The sequence below is a fragment of the Corapipo altera genome, unplaced genomic scaffold (genome assembly GCF_003945725.1).
Source record: "Corapipo altera isolate COAL_440 unplaced genomic scaffold, ASM394572v1 61411, whole genome shotgun sequence".
Classification (NCBI taxonomy): Eukaryota; Metazoa; Chordata; class Aves; order Passeriformes; family Pipridae; genus Corapipo; species Corapipo altera.
In genome coordinates this window covers 20,724,809-20,741,401 of record NW_020884875.1, presented here as the reverse complement: position 1 = coordinate 20,741,401, position 16,593 = coordinate 20,724,809, and the positions used below count along the sequence as shown (strand labels likewise).

Genomic DNA, 16,593 nt, shown 5'->3' with positions numbered 1-16,593 from the left:
GGTGGCCAGTGACTCAGCCTTGGTAAGGCTACTCTTTGGTGTAATGCTCACCTGTTTGCTGTCATACAGTGAAAACATTCAGGAGCACAAGGAAGAAACAGAACTCACAGCATCCTCCTATCCTGCCCAGCCACTTTCCTTCTGGGTTGTCTGTGAGGCGAATGATTTCAATCTTATCCCCCTCTTTGACAGTCAGTTCATTCTTCCCCCCTTTGTAGTCAACACAAGCTCGTGCCAGATGAAGAACTTCAATGGGTCTCATTAACTGAAGAAAAGAAAGAACAAAATAAATTACAGATGTGGAAAATGGAGATTTTTTTCTCCCAGACATTCAGAATAAAAGAAAAAATAACAGTTAGGATGATTGCTTGTTTCATTGACATTTAAAGTGGCCTAGGCAAATAAACAGAAAGGTTTTCTGCCTCCACAACTACCTAGTTTGGATTAATAATCAGAGATTGAAAGAGAGGGGAACAGCATGGAAGTAGACCAGTTGAACTGATTGGCAAAATCACAAAAATGCAAAGACTAAAACCAATGAACTAACTATGGAGCCTTTCATGAGTTTACAAAACAGACATATTTAATTCCAGTGCCCATCTCCATGTATTTCCAGCAGAACCACTCACCAAAACAGAGTCTTTTATGCTGGAAAAGACCTCTGAGATCACTGAGCTCAATAGAAGAAATATCCAAACTAAACATCCTCCAGCACAACTTGGGGCTACTTCCTCTTGTCCTAATCCTTGTTATGTGGGAGAAGAGACCAATCTCCACCTCACAACCTCCTTTCAGGTATTTGTTTGGAGTTATAAGATCTCCCCTGACCCTCCTTTTCTCTGGGCTGAGCACCCCAAGCTTCTGCAGCTGTTCCTCATAGAACTTGTGTTCCAGACCCTGCACCAGCTCCATTGCCTTTCTCTGGACTCTCTCCAGCACATCAATGTCTTTCTTGTAGCAAGGGGCCCAAAACCAGACACAGGATTCAAGGTGCAGCCTCACCAGTACCAAGTACAAATGGACAATCACTGCTGTGGTCCTGCTGGCCACACTATTGCTGATACAAATCACATGAGTAAAATTCATTAACATTAAGGAGTCTGTCACATAATCCTCTGTGTTTACAATTCTTTTCTATAAATGATATTGCAAGTACTCACAAGAGATGATCACACTGTTTACTAGAGTTTAGGATTTGCTTTGTGGGATCTTTACATTACGGAGAAACGATTTTGGATTGTAGTATTTGTGACTTTAAGATATATATGACGTTTCAGAGGCATAGTGCTCTTGCCAGTTAGAGAATAGGTCAGGAATATAGGTGTGTAGGTGGCGAATAAATGTGAAAGAAAATGCCAACTAAAATATATTTGTTTGCCTTTAAATATAATAACATTCCTTAATGTCTGTAGGACAACAGTCTGCAAGCTAAAAGCATTCTGTGCACTAATACCTACACTTCACAGGAGTGGTTAACCCACTATTATTAACTAAGTGGTTCTTTAATATTTGCTTATCAACTCATGCCAGTCTCTCCACAGCTGACCAAGGCCTCAATGTGAGACAATCACCATGGCTTTACTGTGTACTGAACATAACAGGAAATAAAACAAAGCTACCCACTATGTACAGTGACACTGAAAGCAGCACAGTGGAGCATTGTGAACAGATATTAGTTTAGAGAAAATGACTGGCTGATTTGCAAACTGTGGGAGCATGCTGACCACCAGATATATAAATATTATTTAATAACAGAAAGAACTGCCTCATGATTTAGCCTGAGACACAGACTTTAGCTCCCCTACACATGCCCTATTCATTTCCTCCCCACTTAAGCTGTAAATCCATTTAGATACCTTTATGCCAAGTGCGAGGGCAATATGTTGCAATTTTGAAATCTCTCAAGGGCTAGATACTTTTGTATCTGACTACAGCGAAGCAAGTAACACAAAGTATATGGGATACAATTCCCACTTTTATTAAAGACTTGTGATGCTATGCTAATGATGCAAATCACTAGAAACAGAAAAGTGAAAACAAATTTTTTTTTGGTTGGTTTTTTTTTGTTTGTTTGTTTGTTTGTTTGTTTTAAACATGGAAAGAAGCTGTGAAGGTAATTTAAAGAAAACTGTAAAGGCACTGAACAAAGTCCTTGTCATCAGTGCAGAGCTTGAAGTCAAGCATATGCCCAACATAAAAGGGTAGTTTAAAACTTTAGTCAGAATTTATTCAGGTATTTGAACTACCTACCATAAAAAATAGTTTTGTAACTAGATGAGAAGTGCATTTTGAACTTGACAATGCTAAATAATCCTTCTTACATGTTTTTGGCCAGATTACAAAACAAAAATCTTACTTTGAACTTCTTCCTTAATTCCAGTTCTTTCTTTTCTTTTTCCTTTTGTTCTCTTTTCTCTTGCTCCATTCTTCTCTTATCTTCTTTGTTCTGCTTCTTCTCTTTTTCCCTTGATGATCTGAAAGTGCATTGCCAGGAATGAATGTGTGAAGCAAATCTTCCCTAGAACTTCCTTACTCAAGGTTGATAAAAAATTACATGTGATAAAAAAAGACTTCTCCAAGTGAAATCAAAGCTATGGATTCTAAACTCTAGTGAAGCAGCAACAAATAGAGTAAAGAATCCTTTACTACATATATAAAGTGGCTGTCCTTAAGGGGACAGCACACCACGAAAGGTTACCTGGAGGCAAAATATCAGCTCTACATGTGTGTATCCAAATGTCCCTGACCTAATTGTGTTGAACAAGCTTGGAAACTGGTAGTAGTTTCATTCCTTTTTTAGGATAGTTTTGGTAAGCTGAATGAAGATCATTCGTTTGGGTTATAAAACATGTATTAAAATCACTTATTTGCAAAGGGAATTCACCAATAAATTCACCAAAGTCCTTCTAAATCTGAAGTATTCTACATCTATTACTTATTTGAAGGGAATTGGCTATCGTAATACAGTAAATTCCATACATTTAGATATTACCAGGGCAAAAGAGTCCTCAGAGTAAAGGTCTAAATGGAAGAAGAATAAGAGAGCTTGTATTCTGGCTAGTGTACTCAGGCAATGAAAATTGTCAATCCAGCCTCCCACAGGAGTTCTGATAACATTTATCTGAAAAGCAAGAAAAACAACCACAACAAAATTCTATCTGGTACCATAGTACCTTAGGCTGAGCTTATTTTCTAGAGAACTAGACTGTAATTCCAACAAGTGGTTCGGACATGTTCCTCAGATCAGAAATCAGACTTCTGTTACCTCAATCACAGTAACAACATCAGTTCGTTACAGGAGTTTTTCCAGAACGAGGCATGGCAGATCTAACTAGAAAAGAACCTTAGACCAACTGGAGTTTCTTTAGGTGAAATGAATGAACACAATAATCCCTGGCAGGGACTGCAGTGGAATGACACTTCTGTGCCAGATGAAATATCTTTGTTAACAAAGATAGTAATAAACATGTAATAGGTTATAGAATTTAAAATTGCTACCTGATGTCATTTATATCTTCATACATCTCTACATCACTTTTTTGGCCCTACAAAACAAAAAACAAACAAACAAACAAAAAACCAACAAAAACCAAACCAACAAACAAACAAAAAAGAATCAGTTTTAAATGGTCTGAGTACAATTGGAAAGACATGAAGAAACTGAGCCTGCTAGGTAAGCTTCATATAAACTATATAAAATACATTTCTAGCAAAATGCAAACACAAATTCCTTTAATCTTCCCAAAACAAGTTACTATATTATACAATCCCACTATTCTTTTTCCCCCTGCCTTTGTTTTTACAATACCACAGCTATGAAGTCCTGGATTGTTAGAATCACACTAGCGCACTATTTAATCCAAAGGGGACATTTTAATTACAACGTTAGTCCTGGAAAATCTGCATCCATGCTGTTGGTTGCACTGCTATGATGAAGGTGTCAGAGTTTGCACTATTTAAACTGGAATGTTAATGATCTAAATGAGGCTAAGATTAGGGTCCAAGAGACAGTTTTAGTCTTCCTACAACCAGGTACTTAAGCATACCAATATAAAACTGTGCTTAACTGAAATATTAACTGAAATATTCTATTACTAGAATGCAGCAGGATCCTTGTTTCTGGAAAATTGTAGCGAAATGAAATGTCAGTGGTATTAGAAGGTGTACTTTTGCCTCTTTTTTTTTTTTTTTTTTTTTTTTAATCAATTTTTCTTGTCTAGCCAGCTTTGAAAATTAGTTCTGGTTTATTCTGCTTACCTGAATTTATTTCTGTCCTTCACAATAAGTAAGTGCTTCTACAAATTACTGTCAATATACTGGATCATTTCTGCAATTTATTTTCTAATTTATTTAAGAGGTTTTAATAAATTTGGAAGTTTTTTGCTAAAAATGATAGGTTTATCTTGGAGGATAGCACTTACCCCCTGTGTACTTCCATGACCTATAGGAGAAAAAATAAAAAAAGGGTATTTATTTTTTCTTGTACACAAAACAATTAATTGTAGCATTAACTGTTTTAAACCGCTAATAATACAAGTGATATTAATCAGAAGTATGTGCAGACTCCAGGTTTTTAATGAGGTTATGAATGCAAAAATCAGAATTCTTCCGAATTGGTTTTACAGTGCACTCTAAAATAAAAATATCTACAAACAGCATATTTAACTCTGTATTTTAAAAGTGGAAAATTTGTTTTAAAGATTCTTTAATGACATTGAAATATTTACCTATGCTATTTGTTTACAAAAATGCATATTTATATGAGAAAGTCATGGTTAAAAACCTAAGAAATCCAAACAGATCTCAAAGAACTTTTTTACACCAGGCCCACAGCTGAATAAGGAGGCCAAAGGCCCTTTGGCTAAGGCAGTGTCTGCCCTGGGCTGCAGGAGAAGAGGCTCTGTGACTTTCCTGCTTCCTCCTTAGTTTGCAGGGAGTTAGCTCAGTTTCAGCTCCACAGTCTGCATTGCTGTCCGTCAGGGATGGCCAGCACACTAAATGATGCACCCTGTGCCTGGCACAGACTGAGTCCCCCCAAAGAGAGATCAGAGGGCAGATTGAAATTCTTTATGTCACAATCTGCTTCTCTGCTGCTCCTGGTACAACATAGCGGCTCACTGCCTCTAATTGAGGCAGACCACAAAACAACATTAAAAGCACAGTCAACAATTTTTACTTTTTTTTTAGCAAGTATAAACCAGTGCCTCCTTCACCAGACCACACAACTTCAGCTCTGAAAGAACAGTATTCATTTTGGTTCAGATTTAAAAAATCTGGTAATTTACAGTCCTGGTATATTTCTAATGAAAAAAAAAAAAGAAAGGAGGGAGGGAGGGAGGTAAGAGGGAAGTTATTTATAGCAGTTCCTGAAAGTCTGTCATATTAATCATAGAACAGTAGAACAGTTACTGTTGTGAGACAACTATCTTCACTCATGAAACTACAGAACCAGTATAATTAGTTACACAAATCACACATAGAAAACAATATTCTTTTGCTTATCTTATAAATACAACTTTCTTGCAGCTTCTCATAGTTGCCACTGATTAAAATGTATGCATCTTACCCTGTGAAACAAATTCCACATCATCATAATTTTCTTCATTTTCTGGATTTCTGTAAGTATGAAAAAGTAGACATGTGAAACCTATGAAGGCGGTTTTATATTTTATATTTATATTTTCATCCACCATTGTCCTGCTCCTTTTTCCATCTATTTTATGCAATGGCTGGACAGTCTATTGAGCTCTATATCCTACTTAGTAGAAAAAAGATTCTTTAAATTATTCTTCCTGATTGTGGCTCGGTGTTTCAGATGGGGACACCTTGATCTTGAGAATATAAGGTCAAAATAAGCCAAAGGCACTCAGATACCATGAAGATGAGTATGGTATGAAAAATACAGTCAGCAGGTGGACTGACTGAATGAAAAAAATATATTGGGCTTTTAAACTATCCTTGCAGGTGCAGGCTTCTTACACAATACACAAGCACAACGCCAGACTTTTGCTCAATGTTAAATATAGTTCTGAGACTACTCCTTGACTTGCAGGGCTTAAAGTCTAAACAAGGGACAAGAGAAGCAGTAGTGTAAGGTTAGGCCAGGTAAAAGGTCTCTGATGTTAGATTTAAAAGTGCTGTCCAGCTGAGAGAAGCAAGAAATTGAGAATATAACTAGTAATATCAGGGGTTTTTAACTTTAATATGTCTTGTAACAGCTGAAAGAGAATTAGGGCTGATAGTGATCATCCAAGAAGGGTAATCAAAGAATGGACTTTGAAGCAGAATGGGATGTTCTAAAATTGGCCTCATAGCAAAAGCACAGAGACAGGTGAAAGCACAGGTGTCAGCACCCAGGCACAAGTTTTCAGTGGGGGAGAGACCCCAGAGGGCACACAGGAACGGAAGACCAGAAGGGCCATCTGGAGGTAAATTTAGCAGGTCACTAAAGGTGAAGATGAGGATACCCAGGATGGCTGTTGCAGGTGCCATGGCCTTGAGACTGCAGCGATGCTGTCACTCTGGCCACACTGACACACAGTCCTGTGTTGGCACACGCCTCTCCAACTCTCCCTGTCTGTTGTTTGCTGCCCTTTGCAGTAACTGCTGGCCAGAGAGCATCTCCTTATTCAGGCTCAGCTTGATTCCAGTCAGTTTTGACACAGGATTAAAGTACTTATAACTCTTTTTCACCAGAGGTTCCACTTTTGTATGCAAGTCTTCAAAGAAGGATTAAGAAGGAAGCCCTGTATTGACAGAGGCTTCTCAGAGTTATCACATAAGGCCATGTTGTGTTCGCGGTACATTTTCACAACCAGGGTTGAGCTCAGTTCCTCTGGTTTGCAAAGCTACTTCCTGGGCTATCGACTCATAGACATAACTGTCCTTGCTCTCTTACCCCAGAAAAATGCAGGGTAAACCTTCAGTTATTTATTGCAACTGATTTTCTACCCATGTATGAAGTCTTTCAACAGGTTTGAAATAAAAACTCAGTCTATTCCCTTCTCCCCACCGTCCCCCCCAACAGGGCAAAAAAAGTGTTCTTATAGCTAAGGCAATTCAGGGAAACAACTGAATAGATGAAGTGTTCAAACTAATAAAAACAAATTCCAGACAGGACAAGGCCAGGGCAAGACAAGGAAAGTAGTAAGACTTCACTCCCCCAGAAACCTGGGACTCCTGTAGTATTCATCTGCAGCTGCATGAGCAAAGTAACAGTTAGAAAAAGGTGAAATAATAAAGACCTTGAGATTTACGTTCACTTACCTTGTTTCAGAGCTGGGCTTGATGTTTCTGGGAGGCAGACTGGGAGCTACCTTAACCTGCAGGGCTGGGTAAGAGATTGGTGGAGGAGGTGGAAACTGTGGGGCAGATGCTGCTGAGGAAGCTGCTGTCAGTTTCAAACCTTTAGCTGTTGAAATAAAGAAGAACAGACTGATGTATCAAGCTGAGGACAGAACCTTGCTGTTTTACATGTAGTATTGGGTAAAATATCAGTACTGAACACATGTTTCTTATAAATCTCTATTGCATTATCTTACCAGAGTGGGGAGGAAGAGGCTCTACATAGAAGAATGTACTGCCTGCACAAGGTCTTGAAAATGTCTTTGCCAAGACATGAACAAGATGAAAAAACTTCACAGGCCATCCAGTATATACAAGTACCTGTGCTTTGAAACTCATCATCATCATCATCACCATCATCATGGCTGGGCTTCGCGAATGAAGATTTGGGAAGGCTCTATCCACATTTTTTACAGGTATGTTGGTGACTTGTGAGGCCAATACGTGACAGACATATCCAATTGCAAAAGGCACAGCAGAAAGACTCCTTAGATGGTATATTCTGCAAAACACGGTTCTTTCTGCGTTGCCTTTTCTCCTCGAGAGTGATCCTGCGTGTGTTCTCAAAGGAGATAGCAGTGTTATAGATGGCATGTCTCCAGGCCTCCCGATTTGAGGCCAGAGTAGACCAGTTATGGTGATCAATATGGTCAAGGCTGAGATCTTGTTTCAGGGAGTCCTTGTATCTTTTCTTCAGGGCTCCTCTCTTGCAGCAGCCAGTGGCAAGTTCACCATAAAGCAAGATCTTGGGGAGGCAGAGGTCCTTCATCCTGGAGATGTACCCTGCCCAGCACAGCTGTGTTCTCATCAACATGGCCTCTATACTTGTGACGGCCGCTTGCTCTAGAACAGATGTATTGCTCACAAAATCTGACCAGTGGATGTTTAGGATTGTACAGAGGCAGCGGACAGAGGTTCTCCATCAACCTGCACCTCAGGAAGTCCCCCACTTTGAAACTAAATTGTAATATAATTCCACAGTGTACTTGGAAAAAACAGCTGCAGAATTTCATGTGAGTACTCATGCAGTCTTGATGACTTTTTCTTGCTCAGAGTTTTAAGGGAAAGGATGAGAGATAAAATGATATTTTGGCATTTATTAAAAGATATACAGGTCCCCGAACATCTTCAAATATGTATTTAATGAAAGTTTTACAAGGCTGGACATAATTTTCTAGCAAACCTCCACTAGAAAAGTGGCAGTTTAAGAATCTGCACAGAAGCTATCTCAACAGACAGGTGTAGTCTTAAAAAAATGATGATGCTGTGCACCAGGCAGAGAAGCCATAATTTCTTGAGTGAGCTGGTGTTCATATGTGCTGGACTGAGTTCATGCTCCATGTACAAGTCACAAACAAACCATAGTAACCATTGCTTTGAGAGTTCATGTCAAGAGAATTTATTCAACACAATCAAATTCAATCACTGTTTGGATGTCATGATATTAAACCTAGAATTTTTTCTGAATCATCACTAGTGGATTAAAAGCTACCCAAAAAGAATTGTCACCAGTCACATGGGGGGAAGCTCAACAAAATCCAAGGAAGAAGAGAACAGCAAGAAAAAGGAAATTCAGAGTTAAGTTAACACAAACTACAAGTGAAAAGAAACCCCCTTCTCTTCTGGAGATTTTCTTTAAGTTCACATCTGTATAGTGGAAATTAAAATCTTGTCAAGAAGGAAAATGTTCACACCACTGGAAAAAATTGCCTTAAACACAGAACAACAACAAATACTTAGTAATGTTTAATATCAAGACATAAAGTTACAAAAACTACTGGAAGACCTTTTTTTAGCTGCTGAGATGTCTGAAATTCTGTCTTTGGGATAGACAAGAAAAGGGAAATTGGTAACTTTCAGAAGGATCTCTCATGTCTCATGTGGAAATCAAAGTGAAATTATCAAGCCTTGACAGTTTGTCTACTTATTACCAAAGAACTCAAAAATATATGGAGAAATTTTGCTTCCTGGCTGGATAGACCAACCTGCCAACATACATATCAACAAGAGTGAATTTGAAACCTGTAAATTCCTTCATTACTTAAATAGCAAAGTACTAATAGCCCCAACACTGCTGATTAAACAGGTGGATTCTTTTGTGTTTTTGTTAAGGAACACATTTCTTCATTCAACACATATGCTTGCATTTGAATAAAGGCAAACTTTGCTTAAATGAGCCAAGGTTACACATGATTGTGATCTTGTATCTGGGTCTCATACGATGATGTGGTAGCATTTAACTCTTCACAGGCTTTATTCATCCACAGGTTTCATCACCTGTGACCTCTTATTGTTCTGAAACCCCTTATAAAGATGAATAGCACTGACTATTTAAACATATATCTGCAGCTGAGTTCTAGATTCTAGCCAAAGAAGGCAACCAGAAAGAAGGGTTTTTTTACTTTGTTTTTTCTTTTTTTTTTTTCTTTCCATAAAAGTCATGTAAATTGGTATTAATATACTCTCAAATTTATTTTTGTGTTTTAACAGGGTATCCTATATAGTTTTTCTGTGGTTAGATTTCTGTTGCCCTTATGGAGTGTTGTGTATATGTACAACATGCATAAAAGCATTATGTCATCATATTGTGTTACTTCATTGTGATTAGTCTGTAGGACTAAGGTAAAAATTCTACCCAAGTCTCAGTGCATAACACTTCTCTGATCTGATACGCCTTGGAAGCTAAATCCAGGCAATAGGAAACTGAGCCAGGAAAGGACACCACATGCATTTTAGATTTAGTGCTTATTTTTAAGTATAAGGGCTGAGTGATCTGTACTTTTTTATGTACATTGGAATCTAACAGTAACTAAATGATCATCATAATAATGGAAATAACGCTCTTTATTGTCTAACTATTAGAATGGACTCTTCTCTGCCTTTAAAGTTGTAATTAGCCACACTTATGACTGAGACTGATGTAGGTGTAAAATGCTTTACTTCGAATACTGGAAATAGCAGGATGAGTTAGGTAGGAAAGTGGCAAGCTGTATAAAAACGCTGTTATAATCAGGCCTGATAAGCCAAAGCTATCATAAAATTTCAATAGTGTGTTTTTTCCTATTTTAGTGGAGCATTTAATTTTGATTCCAGTTTGGGGGTTTTTTGTTTCTTTGGTTTGGTTTGGGTTTTTTTGTGTCTGGGACACTTGGAACTCTGAAAACCCGGAAAGGCTCTGTGCAGGTAGTGGAACTGCAGTCAGCTGCAGACACTTAGATCAAGAATTCAAACTGAAACTACATTCTGGCTTCACATGCACCTAAAGCATTCTCATCACAGGAAACAGTGCTAGGGATGATCACTGTATGGTAGCTTTGACCACTAACACCTCAGCTTCCAAATAGCCTCTCCCCTCTTCTTAGGACTGAACTTTTCACATTCTGTACTGCACTGAATAAAGAGATGCAGATGAAGATGAATAACCAATTATCAACCTGACCAGAACAGAAAGAGTAGAAGAAAAAAAGCCACATTTTTTAGCACTCACACCTGCAGTTCAACATCCATTCACTGATGATACAATCTCTACTGATCAATCAAATTTGTATTGCAATGAAATGTGGTTATTTGGCAGAAAGGTTTTACCTGACAATAGTGGCAAATATTAATTTTGATATCTCCCTTGAACCAGGAAAATATCCCATCCTAGCAGAGAGTGATCTGGATTCAGCTATTTGTATTTTTCTCATACTTGGCTGAATTGCAGCAACAATGTGTACCTGCTCTCAAAGCCAACAGTGCCTTAGAAATCCCAGTTAGCTCAGAATAGCTGTATTGATTTTATCAGCAACACATTTTCTTCCTAATGCAATAGCCTGGCCTTCAGCCTCTAAGCAGTCCAGACTTAACAGCAAAGAATGAACTCTTAATGATGTTTAAAGTATCAGACTGTAGCATCTAAGCTGTTAATTTCCTCAACCCAGAAATTTCTGGCTCAAAACTGAATTAGAAATTTTTAAACAAAACTAAAACCAAACAGCAACGCATATTGCTCTACCTTCCATTTCGAGTTCACTCTCATCGCATCTGCTTCACCTTAAATGCATTGACATATGTAAGAAACAAGACACTCTCTTGCACACACAAGTGGAAAACTGTTTCTTGACTTCACATCCTAAAAAGAAGACTACCCCACTTTTCCTTTGGCCTAGAGTATGGCCTTTGGTGAAAGCTTATTCCCTTTGACCCCTGACGCAGTGAGCTCCTGATGCGGTGCTGACTCCTTCTTTTAGTAACTTAAAGAAGACCTGACAATGATCAGGTACAACAGGGAGACTCCAAAAATTCTGCAGGAAAAAAATGCCTGGAATTTTAAAATTTTTAATGAATTTTTATATTTTTCGTAAAAAAGAACTTAAGGATTTTTGAAGCAGCTACACAGTAAACAATCTTACATTTTGAAAGAAGCACAGTTCCGTAATGCAAAACACTTTTGAGCTACACTGCAAACACAACATGTTTTTCAGTCTTACTGCAAAACATTTCACCACTTCTACATTCAAGATCTGGGAAGTTTTCTGGGTTTTACAGAGGGTTTGCTAAGAACCTACAACAACATCTGCAGCAGCTGATCACCCACTTCCTACCTAATTCGTAATGTGCAGAGAGCTGTGCTCTGCTCTGCTTCCCTAACTGCATTTTCGTTTAGATACAAGCCATGGTTTCAGGTTTCACAGTTATGTTGCTTGGGAGCTGCTCAAAGTGAGCAGGTAAACGTAAAACACTGCTGAAGCTCAGTGCTTTTGATTATACTGTTGACAGACATACCGTGACAACAGAGACACAAAGTTCATTTGCGACGCTGCTCATGCAAAACAAAGACCATAGAAAGTTTGTGATTATTGCTCTCCAAAGTCCTTCAGTATGTAAAGTTTGCAGTACTGAGCCTTATTGTGTCTAAATATGAGGTTAGATATTTGTAAAGCTTCATCTGGGCAGTGCCGGCTGGCATAAGTGATTTCAAATTACAGATGTGTAATCCTACACAGACGCCTATTCTTATGTAAAGGGGAACATGAAGAATTAATTCTCAATTGAACTAGAGTTGAAACTTTTCATTGTCTGATAAAAAGCTTTAATGATTACTTCTGCTTTTAATAAGAAGTATTAACCTGAGCCAGTCAATTTTACATTGCATGGTATCATTTCATATGCAAGAAAAAAGCAATTGGAACAGATGACATGTAAGATAGTAATAATTTAAAATATTTCATAACTCATTTATATTTGAAAGAGAGGGCAAAAAAATTGTGTAGAATGATGAAAAGGTAGAATTTTACTTGAAATATGACTATCTATTTCCCAAACTAACAAAATTATAATTTCATAAACCAATTTTTCAATCTGAAAAATAATTACATCATACATGGTATATAAAACATCATTTTCATAAAAAATCCAAGGCAACAAAGTCTTGCATTCAGATACTAGAGGTTTGCAGGTTTTCTCTTCAGCATCTGCAAACAAGGAACATCATTGTTCCAAATGGACACATTTTGGGAGGGTTCAGTTTCAAGTGGAAACTAATGACTTCAGGAATGTTCATTATTAAAATGAACCTTTTAGGATACTATTTCAAAGTCTTCCTAGCAGCTTTGCTATGAAATGCTTGGTATTTTGTTTAGCTCTATTAATAGTGAATATTTATTTTAACATTTAATAATTAAAACTTTCAGGAATGACTGAAAGTTTTCTATGTATAAAGTATCATGAACTACTATTTTTATTTGTTTATATATTTTCTATAATGAAGTATTTAGATGACTATCTTAACTACTCAACTTATTAACTTTTGCACCCATGTAATGCAACCGAATGATGAAGATTCATTAAAAGTGATTCTTTCTGTGGACCAAAATAGGTCTAGAAAATAAAAAGATAAAAGTGCTTGCTCCAGTATAATACCTATTTTTTCAAATTCAAACATTATGCATACTGCATAGGTTTTACATCTGTGAGCTGCTAAGGAAATATTATTTGAACAGTTAGGACTTTCAGCTCAAAGACAAATTTCAGTACATTAAAGGAAATAATCAAGGAAAATGAATTTAAATATCAATTTGCAATGTTTTTTGTGTACTTTTCCTTCCTAATGCACAAAACCAGCAAGTTGCCCTCAGAAAATCACCTGCAAAGAAACACTCAGTGTTGGTTTCCTTCATTCCTCATCTATAATGTATATTAAGTTTATCTGTTTCCTTGGGCAGATAAATAACTGTCTCATGTATATTTCTATCAGGATGGCTGAATTAATTTTTAAATTGCAGTGATTTATTTTTTTCAGTTCTGTAAGCCATACTAGCAGTTTAATTTACAATTTTGTCCACATATTTTAGCACAGTTAGATGATAAACCCTTGACCAATTAAATGTAATGCTTCAAAAACTTTAGTGTCAGGGTTTCCTCCATAGCTTTAATGTTCTTGTGGAACCTCTTAAAAATTCTGAAAAATTTTCTGTCTTGCTCACTGAAAAATTTGGTCTTACATGCATATTCTGTAGTTACGGTGCATGTAATTATAGCTGGAGAATGAAGATGTGAGCTAAAAGACTGAGAGAAATTTAATTCAACAGGTCTTGTGGAACTTACAGGTTGAATTATTGAAAGATGGCCAAAGAAACAATACTGAAATGAGGAAGGAATGAAACTGACCTTATACCAATCTCATGAGCAAGATGACTGCTTTGGAGTGGGGCCCACACAGGTGATGTCATTGCACTTGTACTAAACCATGTACATTGTGTGGGATTTCATATGCTGCAGTCTGACTTTCATGATAAACGCACAACTTTGACTATATTCCAGATGAGCATCACTCATCAGTTCTAGGAACTTTAAAGATTGACTCTGCTATTTGTCAAAGGTGTACTGTTTCTCAGAATAATGCTGTTGAAACAGGAACGGTTTGGGTTCTCTCAGAGAAGGAGAAAAAGGAATGTCCTTAGAGGAATGCTGAATTGCTAAAAACTACAAACAAATGCTTCTCCAGATTTTGTAGTTGTTTTCAAGCAGATCCAGGAAAGTTAAGTTCTCAGTAGATCTATGTGATTATCACTTCTATAGTTTTTAGTTAAATATATGGGGGACCAATAAAAGTAGACATCAACATCATGAAATGTAATAATACAATACGTAAAAAGCCTTGCAGATCTTCAAATTCTCATGAATAGTCTAACTCCAGTACATTTTTGATATTGCTTAAAATTCAACATTTAATCTATATATAACAAAATCCAGACACATAATTATCATGCTATTCTGATCATAATTTTGACACTTTCTTGAGCCATACAGGGTTTTATGGCATGTTGCAGTTCATCTATGCAATCACTGGCATCACATCATTACATACAGTGACTGCCACCCCACCCTGAACAGTGTCATCAGATATCATCACCTATTTCTAGTTTCATCTATCTTAGAAGCAGAGGGTTTGCTCGAGTTACAATTCTCTTTTATCCCCTTACACCTTAATACTGAGTTGTTGCATAACTTTATTCAGTGTGGCACTGAGGTATGAAAAGAAAAATCTTCTAAGATATAAATCCAAATTCTGCAGTAAATAGCCATGACACCAAGTGATTAAAAAAAAAATAAAAATCCTCAGTTATTTATAACTTTGGAAGCTGCTGTATCATCTTACCATCAAGTAAGAACAGCAACAGACTTGTTCTAAACAACTTTGCAAAGACAGTTAAGACACTTACTGTCTTTGGGAGTGGGGCTTTATTGTTAATTACTTTGCCAAAAGAGTGTTGTGATAACTATGACAATGCACCTCAAATTCCTCCTTTCTCTCTGATTGTCTTACCCAACTGAAAGAGTCATGTCACTGTGTGGGTATACAGTCCATCACAGAACAGAACCTCAACAAGAACTGCACATACATAACCCAAAATATAAATAGTGAGAATTTTCTTACATATCTCTTTTTTTTCCTCCTAAATTCTGTGCAGAGCATCCTTTTATTGGTCACCATACAGCTCAAAATATTCTCCCTAGCTGAAGCCCCAGTGTTGATGGTTCACCAGTTGTTCAGGGATGTGTGGAGCACAAGGGGTTCTCAGCCTCCAACTGACTTCACCAGTACATGTATGATCCCACTGGGGTCAGCCCAGATGGGGTTCTCCTCTGGAAGCAACAGTATGGTTGTGACCCCACATGGAAAGCTGACAGCAAAATGACTTTACTTCTCTTCTTTTTCCTAAGATCTCAGATGTTTATTATAAAAGAGTACAGTTGGTATTATTTTCTGAACTAGAGAGCACATGTGTGGTTCAGAATTATTGATTCTTAGCTGACGTAAATATGATCTCCTTTCAGGGAAAATTGCTGTAATGGGACATAACAGAGGAATTTACCAGCCTGTCATGCGTTCACAGGTCCAGACAGGAATTTCTTAAAGACTGACTTGACTGAAAAATGGTAACACATCAGTAGTCAAACTTTCCTCAAAAAGGCCTTTTGTTATCTACACAAGTTTTATTCAGGACTAGGTGAAAATTTCTAATCCACAACAATGCCAACACCAAACTAGCATCCCTGAGTTTTCAAGCAGACGTGGTGGATGGTTTAAATTCTTCTCCCACGTGCGACTAAGACTGCTGCGCCAAAGGTACGTTCTTCAGCATCTAACATTTAATGTTACTTCATGCACAGTGAATACTTATGTATAAAACCCATTAAAACAGCTTTCCTGGGAAAGGAGAACAAACAAAGAAAAGGGGGTGAACTGATACTTCTGAGAAAGCAGAATTCAAAGTCCTATTTTAAATCAGGCAGTACAAGGTTTTCTGCTGTGCAGGCACATACCCCTAACACAAATGTAACCACCACCATGTGCAAAGGTTTTCTCTTCTCAAACGACAACACAAAGCCTAACCTTTGCCCTAATACAGACCAAAAGATCTGAAGGTTAGATCTCAGAAAGCTTTGTTGCATGGGAAAACTATTTGCATTTGCTTATTCTTCTTTTATTCAGCACCTGAATCATGGTGCCAAATTAAGCAACTATGGCAAGTTGCTGTTTATCAGGACACAGTAATGAGCGGGAAGACTTTGTTCTGTGGGGGCGGTGTCTTCCTGACGTTACTTTGATTCTTGAAATGACAGTTAAAAAGAAAAAGAGAATACATTTCAGTTTAACTGCTCTTGCAAAGCAGGTAGATTTTGTTACTTATGTTCTAAGAAATACAGCAACAGTGAATAACTGTTGATCTGAAAAGGAATTTGTTCAGGATTCACTCTAGG

General features: G+C 37.4%; 1 protein-coding gene across 7 annotated transcripts in view; it reads right to left on the bottom strand.

The window, feature by feature from the left end:
• FYB1 (FYN binding protein 1) overlaps positions 1-16,593 on the bottom strand; it is a 52,729-nt gene that overhangs the window by 14,790 nt on the left and 21,346 nt on the right. For 6 of the 7 annotated variants that reach the window (XM_027635385.1, XM_027635390.1, XM_027635388.1 and 3 more), the window contains 6 exons: positions 7,267-7,414; positions 5,567-5,616; positions 4,422-4,441; positions 3,499-3,545; positions 2,357-2,474; positions 109-265 (listed from right to left, as the gene is read on the bottom strand). In XM_027635385.1, coding sequence (XP_027491186.1) covers positions 109-265; positions 2,357-2,474; positions 3,499-3,545; positions 4,422-4,441; positions 5,567-5,616; positions 7,267-7,414 — 540 coding nt within the window. The remainder of the gene's footprint in view (positions 1-108; positions 266-2,356; positions 2,475-3,498; positions 3,546-4,421; positions 4,442-5,566; positions 5,617-7,266; positions 7,415-16,593) is intronic. The other variant, XM_027635386.1, reaches the window with a different exon arrangement.